Genomic DNA, 12,299 nt, shown 5'->3' on the forward strand with positions numbered 1-12,299 from the left:
TCAGCTTCTAGTGGCCTAGATACATCTCATATAGTCTTTGGAATGAAAGACCTGCTCTTCTACACGCACAATTTCACTTCCTTCAATTTATTTATCATGTACAACTAATCTTGTATGTATGTATGTGACTTAAAATCACTAACAGCTCCCTAAAATCAAATTGCCTGTAACTCAAGCTCCAGGGGATCCAGCACCCTCTTTTGGCCTCCAAGAATACCTGGACACATACATGTACATACGTACACTCAGACAATCACGTTCAACATACAGAGAGAGACAAATATTTTTTTAAAGAAGTCCATTAGCAAGAAAAACACAGCAACTCAACAGAAAAGAATAGACAAGAGATATAAAATAAGAAATCTAAAAAGAGGAAATCCATAAGGCTATTAAGTAATGTTCAATCAGAAGGTTGACAAGGAGGTTCAGCAGGTAATAGCACTTCCTGCTAGGCTGTTGACCTGAGATCCCTCAGACCCACAGGTGAAAGAACAACTCTCCCAAGTTGTGTGATGACCGTGGAGGTGTCTGCTGCTGAGAAGTAAGCCCGGGCTCTGTTACATCAAGAACAACTGGTCGGAGATAACGATCATTTGGGGTTTGGGGCTGGTTAATTTTGGTGTTAATGATAAATTGCTATCTTCATTTGACTTTGTGAATGTCAAGCCTTTATTCAGAGTTTGTTAAACATTATACATTGGCCTTTGCAGTGCTCCAAGGATCTGGAGTGAGATGTCATTTGAGATCAAGTAGTGTGTAGCCTACTAAATTTCAAAGATGCCAATTGACTCTGCAGCTTGCCCACAAACGTCTGTTCTCTCCCCTCCACTCCTCTTGTCTCTCTGTCTCACTAATGTAGGTGTCTCACCTTTCTGGGGCCGTTTTACAAATATGATTCCTGAAGGATTCCTAAATTTGCTGGGTTAGGGGCAGGCTAAGCCACCCAGTAGAGGGCCTCTTAGTCTGTAGACATTAGAAAGAAGTGCAGAAGCCCTGTAACCAAAATGGTCACAGACATCGTGGAGACTGTTTGAGACGGGGTCGTACTATGTTGCTCTGGCTAGCCTGAAACTCACAATGTAGATCAGACTGGCCTCAGACTCACAGAGAACTGCTGTCTCTGCTGCCAGAGTGCTGGAATTAAAGCCTAACTCATCACACCTCACCTTGGAAGAGTATATTTTACTACCAAAGAGGCTGAGACAGAGACGATCCTACTGCAAGGCCCGTGCCTAGGGACAGCCTTGAGAAATAATGCCATGCAAGACCTGATGTAAAAGCGGTTTATTGGGGGAAGGAAGAGGAGTGAGGGCCTAGGGAAGGAATAGAGGCAGACAAGTAGGCATGGACCCAGTCAGACAGGAGCAAAGCCATGGGGCAGAGAGAAGGGGATGGGGACGCTGGCAATAGACAGCTGCTGAGTGGCGGGGCTAGGGGTGTGTGTGTCTCTTTATCCGCAGCACACACCAATGGATTGCACCCGGTGGAGGCAGGTAGTTGCTAGGTCCCTGGGGGCAGGTCAGCAGAATGCCTGTATACCAACAGGGGCTACATCGCGACACCCTTTCTCCACTCCACACCCTCCCCCCCAAAAAAAACCCCAGTAACTTCAAACTGTCTCCCTCGGTTGGTGTTCATTTGTATTTGTTATTTGCCTACGGTTTTGTGGCTCATTTGCTACTAGCCCTTTAGATAACTGTGTTTCGTTTTACAGGCACAGGGATGGGTAGCCCAGGACCTGGACCTCACTACATTCCCCCCACCCCACCCCACCCCACCCCCGATCCAGCCTCCCAGGTCCTGGAGTCGTGGGCTACCACCCTGGGCAGGTAACCTTTTATTGTTTTGCAGTCTTTTCCTCCACAATGCCCTTTGATTACTACAGTGCCCCCCCTCTCCTCGCCGCCTGCGTGAGCCGCTCCAGGCCGCCTCTTAGCTGAAGGTCATTTGAAGCCGGGCGGATGGCAGGACTCGACAAAAAGGCGTTGCAGCTGGAGAACCCAGCAGCTCTGGAAAAACAATTACGCAAGTTGGGGCAGTAGATCCCGGGATCTGGGTCCCCTCCAGCCACTCGTCACCCCCCTGCGCCCCGCAACCCCCGCTTCCGCCCGGGGCCGGCGCATCTGTCTGACGTCCCAAATGCGCCATTTCACTGTGTGCTCAGGTAGCACCACCCCCTCGGCCGTCCACGGGCGCGTAGGAGCGACCGGTCTCTCGGCGCCGGAAATCCGGGACACGTGACCAGGTGACAGCCTTCGCTCGCTGGCGGGGCTCGCTTGCGGTGCTGCGGCACGGGATGGCGGAGGCGCCTCCGGTCTCAGGTACCGTCCCGTTCCCCCGCGCGGGACCGCCCCCGCCTCCCCCAGGGTCTAGCAGTCTAATCGGAAGGGCGCGGGCCATTGCGGTGGCAAGTAGGGGTGCGTGCTGCGCGGGGACAGTGGCTCGCGAGGGCCAAGCCACGCGCGCTGCACGTACGGAACCCACCTCCATCTTCCACGGGATGGGGAGGCTCGGCCCCTGGGTTTCCCGAGGAGAGCGGGCGGGTCCCGGCGCCGAGGGAACGGGCGTGGGCGTCCGGCCGCCCCCGCGGGGCTCCTTCCGGCCTTCCCGAGGCCGCGGGGAGCAGAGTCCGGCGGGCGGGCGTGCGGGCGTAGGCGGCTCTCCGTAGCGGGCCCTGGAGGCCAGCGAGTTTGCGCGCTGTGCTAGGGGTGTGTTCTCCACCTCTCCGAGTGGCGGGTTCCGCGCGCGCGGGCGAGCCGGCCACCAGCCGGCCAGCGGACCCCGTTCGGAGGGGGTTTGAAATCCCGTATTGTGGTGCGTGACGTGATCCAGTCTCGGTTACCTCATCTGTCAGCCTGGAGTTAGTAAGCTAATTCGCAGACCCTCCCTGTTCTCCCCGTGATTGTTGGCTCAGTCTCCCTCCTGGAGCTACCCGTGTGGTTAGAGACAGCCTCATTTGGCTGTTCGTATAAGTTATTTCCATTTCCTTCGGGGTGTATTGGTTAAATCCGGGGTTTCAAATTTTGTGGACAGCAATAAAAAAAAAAAAAAGAAAGAAGGAAAGATAAAGAAACGTTTTGCATGGGGCGTTAGTCCACATTTACCTAAATGTAAACGTGAACCGAGAAGCTGGGGCGCTGGTTCAAACAGAGCTGTCACGTTCCGCTTGCACAACCACCTGAAAGCTGTAGGCGATCCGACGCCCTCTTCTGGCCACGGAGGGCATCAGCAAACACGTGGCATATATCCCGTCCCCCCCCCCAAAGCACCCTTGCTAAAACAGGCACACACGATTAAAAGAAAAGTTTGTTTTTGTTTTTGTTTTGAAAGTAAACCAAATGTTTCAGTAGTGTCAGACGTGGTAGCACACATCATTAATCCCAGCACTCGGGAGGGCGAAACCGAAAGATCTTTGAGTTCGAGTCCAGCCTGATCTACATAGTTCGAGACCAGCCAGGGTTACATAGTGAGACCCTGCCTGGGAAGATGGGGTTGGAGGCGGAGAAGCAGCGGTTTCTTTTACTATCAACAGCAGAACTCTTAACATTATGATTTTTAAAAAGAACACTTGTCACAACCCACTGTGGAGATTTGACATAATGGCCTGCTCTTCCTGAAAATCACAGCAATATCCAACATTGGCTTGAATTACAATTGCACTTCTGACAAATTGATGGGGCACTATTAAGGCTGTGCCTGTACAATGCATTGGTGTGCCCTAGTCTTGACTTGGATATAAAAATCATCTTGGAGAGTGGAGAACTTAGGCACATACGTCGTCATTCCCCTCCTCCAGGCCTTCACTAGCCCTCTAAACCGAATCTGTTCATCTTCTCACCTGACCCTGACTTATTTCCACACCCTTGGACATTGGAAGCAGAGCTGAGTGAGGGCTAGCTGTGACTCAGAGTTTTAGCCTCTCAGGCTGTGCTCTAGGTTACCGCCGACACGCCCCAAAACATGTGCTGAGTCCCTGTGTTCAAGAAACCCCAGCATCTAGCTCATCCACTTCCAACGGTGGCTCTCGACCTTCCTAATGCTGCTGCCCTTTAATACAGTTCCTCATGCTGTGGTGACCCCAACCATAACATTGTTTTGTTGTTGCCTCATAACTGTAGTTTTGCTGCAGTTTGGATCATAATGTAAATATCTGTATTTTCCAGTGGTTTTATGTGACCCCTGTGAAAGGGTTGTTCTATACTCCCAAAGGACTCACAACCCACAGACTTCAATCTACTACCCTAAGTATGGTCTTTAGACTGATCCAGGATGAAAATTTCCCCCTTATTTTCAGACTTTCTAGTGCCAACTGTTTGGATTACTTGCTCATTGCTGTGTTTTGTTGGGTCTCTGGTACCCCTTGTATTATAATGAGTGATACCTTGGCTAGAGGACATCTCACTAATGGAGGAACTACTACTTAAAATACTGAAATGTGTCTCTTAGGCCATGGGACAGCTCCTTGATTCATGTGTCCCTTTCCTCAAGTCTCTTTCTTTTTTTTTTTTTTTTAAAGATTTATTTATTATATGTAAGTACATGTAGTTGTCTTCAGACACACCAGAAGAGGGCGTCAGATCTCATTATGGATTGTTGTGAGCCACCATGTGGTGTGGGATTTGAACTCAGGACCTTTGGAAGAGCAGTCAGTGCTCTTAACCATTGAGCCATCTCTCTAGTCCTCTCCTCACGTCTCTTTACAGATCTTTCTTTTAAAAAAAAAATTTTTTTTTTTACACTGTACATTGTTATATCTGTGTGAGGGTATTGAATCCCTTGGAACTGGAGTTAAAGCCATTTGTGAGCTGCCAAATGGGTGCTGGAAATTGACCGTGGCTCCTCTGAAAGAGCAGCCAGTGAGCTCAGCCATCTCTCCAGCCCTTTTTAAGGGTTTCCTGAGGGTTTTGGCTTAGGTCTAGTAAAAGCACAACTATGTAACTAAGAAACTTCCTTTTCAGGCTATTGGGCAGCTTTCCTGACCTTTCTCTAGCCCCCTTCTCCATCTTTGCTTCAAGCAAGAGAGAACTGTACAGCACCTCTTGGCACCATTTTACCCATTCCCACCTCTGCCACTCTGAGTGTCTCTAATCTTTTTTTTTTTTTTAAAGATTTATTTATTTATTTATTATATGTAAGTACACTGTAGCTGTCTTCAGACACTCCAGAAGACGGCGCCAGATCTTGTTACGGATGGTTGTGAGCCACCATGTGGTTGCTGGGATTTGAACTCAGGACCTTTGGGAGAGCAGATGGGTGCTCTTACCTGCTGAGCCATCTCACCAGCCCGAGTGTCTCTAATCTTGTTGCCATTGGTGAGGCCCTTCACCCACCCTCAGAACACTGCCTGTGTGGAAGTGTTGGATTGAATGAGATGCTTCTCTCTGGCCTTTATGAGCTCACCAATTTTTCACTGTGTTTCTATGGTACCGCTGCCTTGCCTCTTGTCGGTGTGCAGTGTGAATATAAGCACGAAGTCACCAGCGCGACGTGCTGTTCTACCATATCCTAAGGTAGAATTCTGAGTTGCCTTGGAGAGAGCACCTGTGGCCTTGGGCAAGCTACCCAGTTTTCTTATCAGCAGAGTGAAGGTTAAATGAGCTAATGAAGCTGGAGAGGTAGATGCTCAGCTGTTAAGAGCACTGTCTGCTCTTCCAGAGGACCCAATTTTGGTTCTTAGCATCTACACTAGGTGACTCACACTTCCTGTAACTCCAGTTCCAGGGGATCTGATACCTTCTCTTGCCTCAGGACACCTACATACACATGTGCTCACACCACAGAGATATCTACATGTACATATTTAAAACAGAATAAAGAAGTTAACACATGCAAAGTGCTTAGAAGAGTGTGTGGCCCATATTAAGTACCAGGTCTTACTATTAAAATTGAAATCCACAGGTTTTGCAGTATACTCACTGGAGTCTGTGTTCAGATAGTCGATAGCTCTAAGAGCAATAAGGTACCATCTTAACCGCTGTAGGAGTGCTATTAACTGGCTTTACTTAGGAGCCCTAGCAATTCTGATGTAGGGATTATGTTCTCCATTACATATAAGAAAAAAAGGGGGACTGGTGAGATGGCTTAACGGTTAAGAGCACTGACTGCTCTTCTGGAGGTCCTGAGTTCAAGTCCCAGCAACCATATGGTGCTCACAACCACCTGTAATGAGATCTGATGCCTTCTTCTGGTGTGTCTGAAGACAGCTACAGTGTACTTATGTATAATAATAAATAAATCTTTGGGCCAGAGCGAGCAGGGCTGATTGGAACGAGTAGAGGTCCTAAATTCAATTCCCAACAGTCACACAAGGGCTCACAATCATCTGTACAGCTACAGTGTACTTGTATACATAAATGTTAAAAATAAAGAAAAAAAGGGCTAAGTAACACATTAAAGCATGATACAGCAGGACATGATAGGGCACACTGGAATCCTATCACTCAGAAGATTGGGGCAAGAGTATTGCCTTTTTGAAGCCAGCCTGAGTTATATAGTGAATTTGATGGTAGCCTGGGCTACATAATGAGGTCTTTCTCAAAAGACAGATGATTTAAAACAATAAATAGTAGACAAGGACTTAAATTCATGTTTTACAGACTGTTGATTGCTACTATAACTCTGATAGATAGTTTCTTTTCTCTCTTCCTTCCTCCCTCCTTCCTTCTCTTTCTCACTTTTGAGACAAGGCCTCACTATGTAGACCAGCCTCAAATTTACAGAGATTTGCCTGCTGGGATTAAAGGTATGCATCACCATGCCTCTGCCCTGGCAGCTGATTTCCTTGGGTTTCAGTAACTGAGCTGGCTGTACTCAGAATCACCTTGGCAGGGATATGAGTGGGCTGAAATTAAAGTAAGGTTAAATCTTAAGACACAGGAATTTTATAACATATTGTAGGAGTTAAATATGAAAAACCCAAATGATATTTCCAGGGGAAAGAGAAAGACTGCATACTCACTGTGCTAATATTGTCTATGTGGAATCTTTTATGTGCCAGAATACTCTTTTGAAATAAACATTGTTGTCCTTTGTTACAGACATGGTAACTCTAAGGCCAAGGGTGGTCAGGTGGTAGCCTCAAGTTCATTCAGGCTTTAAACCCATTTTAGCTAATTTCAAAGCCTGTTGGCTGCTATTATGCAATGTTGCTATAGTATTTTGAAAGACCTCATCCCTAAATCTGACCTTTATTTTTTATAGAAACTAAGTCTCACCGTGGAACCTGGGCTATGCTCAAACTTGTGATTGTCCTGCCTAGACCTCCACGTTGTAGAGTTAGAGCATGAACTCACATGCTCTGCTCTCTTCCTGGGATTTGGTTTGGGTTATAGGTTCTCCTGTAGCTCAGGCTCTCCTTGAATTTGAATCCTAAGTGAGGGGACTACAGTACATGTTACCACTCCTGACTTTGGCTCTCTTAAGATTTTTGGGTAAATGCCTAGGTCATCAGTGGCTATCAGTGTCCACACTAGACATGAATACTAATTGTCCTTCACAGGGACTGATAGCCTGAGACTTTCATAAGAGACCAATCTCATCAAGCCTGTTTTATCCACTGATTTTAGGAAAATATTTTTTAGTCTTGCCTTTTAGAGTCTTATGGACTCCACAAGTGACATTTATTTCTTACCAGGTGTCTATTTTTTGTTTCCCAGGCACTTTTAAATTCAATACAGATGCTGCTGAGTTCATTCCTCAGGAGAGAAAAACGTCTGGTCTAAATTGTGGGACCCAAAGAAGACTAGATTCTAGTAGGATTGGCAGAAGAAATTATAGTTCCTCGCCTCCATGTCACCTTCCTAGACAAATCCCTTATGAAGACATCTCTGCTGTTCATCAGCACAGTTATGCCTCTGGAAGCAAACCTAAGACTCCCCAGGGTTTTTTCCAGTCGTCTAATAAATCACTCAAGAACCATGGCCTTCAGAATCAGCCATGGCAGAAATCAAGGAATGAAAAGCACCAACACAGAAATAAGAAAGCACAAGGGCTCACTGAGCAGACGTCAGATACGTCTAGTCTAGAAAGTGTAGCCAGATCAGAGAGTGGAACAAACCCCAGAGAACACAGCCCTTCCGAGAGTGAGAAGGAGGTGGTTATTGCAGACCCCAGGGGAGCGAAACCCAAAAAGGCAGCACAGCTTACATACAACTATGGCAGAGGACCAAAGGCCAAAGGGAGACTCAGAAGCGAGTGGGGTAATAGAATGAGCCCAAAGTCTGAGGACGAAAATACCAGATCTGTGGCGATTTCCCACACTGACTCTTCAGATGCCTCCTGTAGAAAACCTGCAATGGATCCATGTGTGTGCAGGCGGAATGAGCAGAGAAGATATCCCCAGAAAAGGCCTCCCTGGGAAGTGGAAGGGGCCAGACCACGGCCAGGCAGGAACCCACCAAAACAGGAAAGTCAGCGGCATATAAATGCAGGGCCCAAAAACAGCATGTCCCCCATTCCAAAGGATAATCTGAGAGAAAGACCAAGGAAGTCAGCCTGTGACACTGGGAATTTGGCAGTTGTCAGCAAGTCTTCCAGAAGGGTTGACCAAGAGAAAACTACTGTAAGGAGACAGGATCCCCAAGTGCTATCTCCTCTCCCCAGAGGCAAACAGAACCATATGCTGAAGAATGTGGAAACACATACAGGTAAGTGTGCCTGGAGGGGAAGGCGTCACTTGGTGCTCATTTTTAAGCAATACAGTTGCATAACTGAGAAATCAGAAAATAAAAACGATAACACAGTGAGATCTCTATCTGCTTGGATTCCATGACCCATTGCTGTTCTCAGTCGGTAATCTCTCCTCGCTCTCTCTTTTTTTCTTCTGCTTGGTTGTTAGGGACAGGCTTTTACAAGCTCTCTGACACTGAGCTATATCCCCATACCTTTTTTTCTTTTTCTTTTCTTTTCTTTTCTTTTCTTTTCTTTTCTTTTCTTTTCTTTTCTTTTTTTTTTTTTTTTAGACATAGTCTTTATATGGTAACCTGGGCTGACCTTGAACTGTTCTATAACTCAGACAGGGCTTGAACTTGTGATCCTCATGCCGCAGCATCCTGAGTAGCTCATACTATAAACCTGTACCACCAGGCCCAGGGGATTTTTTTTTAGTTTCCTTCAATAAGTTATTGTGTAGTGCTTTAGATGTAGACAACTATCTGGTTATATTCTTTTCTTGAGTTGGAGCAGAAGCAGGACCTGGTAATAACATATCAGTGCCTCTGCTGGTTACAGCCTGTAGTAACAGCTCAGCTCCTCCTTTTTGCTCCATTGCTGTGGTCTTGTCTCTTGTCTTCATTCTTTTTTCAGTTTTTTTTTTTTTTGTTGTTGTTGTTCCATCATCAGTGAACAGCTTTTCCAAAACAACACACCTTGAGCTCCTCGTTCCTCTGTTCTCTGGTTCTCATCTCCCGTGCTCTCTAGCTTCTGCTCTCGTCACCATTCCCATCGTCTGTTGCCTTACTTTACACAGTCCTTCCTGTTTTCTCTCTCCAAGCTGCTGGATGCAGTTCCCTCTTAGAGTGCCTACCCTGTGAACTTTTTGCTGCTGTTTAGATTGTTGTGATCTTTGTGTGTGGGTTTTTTGTTTTGTTTTGTTTTGTTTTTTTGGTCTTTGGGTTTTTTTTTTTTTAATTTTTGCTTTTTTGGCATTTTGCTTGTTTGCTTTGGTTTTTTGGTTTGTTTTATTTGGTGTTTTGTTGTTTGTGTTTTTTGGGCTTGTTTTTGTTTTTCAAGACAGGGTTTCTCTGTGTACCCCTGGCTGCTCCAGAACTTGCCCTGTAGAACAGGTTGGCCTCTAATTCAGAGATCCGCTGGCCTCTGTCTTCCAAGTGCAGATTAACCCCTTCTCAGGTTAAAGGTATATATTACCACTGTGTGTTTATTTTCAATTTTTTATGTGTACTACGAGTGTGCCTGGTACCCATGGAGGCCAGAAGGAGTCAGACCCTAAAATTGAAGTTGCAGCTGACTGTAAGCCACCAGTGCTAGGAATCAAACCCACATCCTCTAGAAGAAGCGGACAGTGAATGCTCTTAAGCATTGAGTATCTCCCCAGTCCCTTGTTTTGGTTTGAGATAAGACTGACTGTGTAGCCCTTGCTAGCCTAGAACTTGCTCTTCAGGCTAGGCTGTCCTTGAACTCAGTAATCTGCCTGCCTTCTGAGCGCTGAGGTTAAAGGCATTCATCCCTAGTACCAGTTAAGATTTATTTTTGTGTGGGTATACACTTGAGTTGTTAGTGTGTGCTAAGAAGCCCTCTGAAGACAGAAGAAGGGCATCAGATCCCCTGGCACTGAAGTTACAGGTGGTCATGAGCTACCACAGGGCTGTTAGGTCCTCAGCAAGATTAGTCCGCCACTGAGCCATCTCTTTAACAGAACTCCTTTCAGACAGGTTCTCACCATGCATTCCTGGTTAGTGTGGTGGAAATCCCTCTTTAGACTAAGTTGGCCTAGAACTCTCAGAGCTCTGCCCTCCCAAGTGCTAGGATTTAAGGCTTGTGCTCCAGTTCTACCAGAATTTATTAATGTTTCAAAAGCTAATTTAGTTACATATCCAGGGAGCCTTTTCTTACCCTATAGTATTTATCTCTTCCAGTCCTAAACAAGTATGTCTTTTTTGTTATCATCACTAATGTTTCCAAATTTATCACTTGAAACCATAGTCTACATACATGACAGTGCCACTAGTCTTAGACTAGTTAAAAAGAAAATGCTTTCCTGTTTTTGAGTCTCTCTATGTAACCCTGGCCTCTGGGTTTAGGGACTGAACATATGCACCACCAACACACCCAGCTTTTGTTGTTGTTTAGGTTTGGGCTTGTTTTGTTTTGTTTTTTGAGATGTGGGTCCCTTTTGTAGCCCTAGCTAGTCTGGACCTTGTTATCTAGACCAAGCTGACCTTGAACTACAAAACTCTTCCTTTCTCTGCCTCTGGATGCTGGTTAGAGGCATAAGACACTAGCCTTGGCCTAGATACCGTAGCTTTCCTTTTTTACCCCTTTGGTGCTCTTGCCACACAACTCTTGAAACATAGTTGTTAGTCAGCTCTAACTGTTACACAGATCTTCCTTTGGACTGAAAACTTTCCTGTAAGTACATTCTGTCCTTTGGTTCAGATTTTATCTTCTGAAGAAGCACATGTTCTCCCTTCACAGTTACCATCCTGCCCCCTTCTTTGTAAAGAAGCCTTTTACACTATTTGAAGACATTCCCCATTTTGTCCTGAGTGTTTATTTATCAAGGCAAAGAGCTAGGTATGGCAGCCATCCCCTCTGTTTTTACTTTGCTGGTATTAGGGGGTTGACCTTAGGGCGCCCACATGCTACCATTGTGTGTGGTGTGTGTATACACATGCTCAGAGGCCAGAGGAGGATGTCAGATTGATCCCTCTCCTCTTTCCTCCTTGTTTGTTTAGAAAGGGATATTTTATTAAGAAAAGGAAAGCACTCTTGAGGACGGACCAGAATGGGGGGGAAGGGGCAGTCTCATGTAACCCTGACTGGCCTTGAATTGATCATACAGTTATGAAGGAGGATGGCCTTAAGCTATTGGTCCTCTTGCCCCCACGTTAGAGTGATAGATACAGGAGTGCATTCTGCACCTGATTCCATGCTAGGGCTCTAACCCAGAGCCTCGGGCAGGTTAGGCAGGCGCAACCTACCGAGCTCATTGCTAGCCCTTCCATTTTATTTATTTAGACAGGTAAGGTTTTACTTACTGTTAAAGGGCTGGTTGGCCTGGAACTCTGTAGACCAGGGTGGCCTTAAAAGTCTGTCACCCAAGTGTTAGGATTAAAGGCAAATGCCACCACTCCTTGCTCTGTTTATTTTATATACGTATTTTTTATTTATCTGTTTGCTGTTACATTTTAAAGTAAAATTCTGATAATCAAGTTATTTTGGCCATACACCTGAGTTTCCATCTATCCAAGAGAAAACCCTTCAGTTTTCTTACATGATCACAGTACTACTGCCACACAGTTAGTAATGCTTTATCTAGCACAAAGTAAGTAATCAGACCCCTTGACTATCCACTCCCCCTCCCTCCTCCCCAAATATGCTCTTGAATTGTCAAAAGTTTTGTTTTCCATCTTTTTGTTTGTTTGTTTTTCAATACAGGGTTTCTCTGTAGCCCTGCCTGTCCTATCCTGGAACTCACTTTGTAGACCAGGTTGGCCTCAGAGAGCTCCTTGCCCCCGCCTCCCAAGTGCTGGGATTAAAGGCAGGCACACCATTGCCCAGCTAGTTTTCTGTTTCTTTGTAAGTATAGTTGATGTGGTGGGCTCACCCCATTATGGACAATG

General features: G+C 46.0%; 1 protein-coding gene across 5 annotated transcripts in view; it reads left to right on the plus strand.

Moving 5' to 3' along the window:
- Nucleotides 1-2,094: 2,094 nt before the first annotated feature.
- Nucleotides 2,095-12,299, plus strand: part of Nfx1 (nuclear transcription factor, X-box binding 1) — a 53,748-nt gene continuing 43,543 nt past the window's right edge. For 2 of the 5 annotated variants that reach the window (XM_029533254.1, XM_029533255.1), the window contains exons 1-2: nucleotides 2,113-2,321; nucleotides 7,656-8,645. In XM_029533254.1, coding sequence (XP_029389114.1) covers nucleotides 2,297-2,321; nucleotides 7,656-8,645 — 1,015 coding nt within the window. In that variant the 5' untranslated portion in view covers nucleotides 2,113-2,296. Of the gene's footprint in view, nucleotides 2,322-7,655; nucleotides 8,646-12,299 lie in introns of all 5 variants that reach the window. The other 3 variants (XM_021222033.2, XM_029533253.1, XM_021222035.2) reach the window with 3 other exon arrangements.

This window comes from Mus pahari, chromosome 22 (assembly GCF_900095145.1).
Source record: "Mus pahari chromosome 22, PAHARI_EIJ_v1.1, whole genome shotgun sequence".
NCBI lineage: Eukaryota > Metazoa > Chordata > Mammalia > Rodentia > Muridae > Mus > Mus pahari.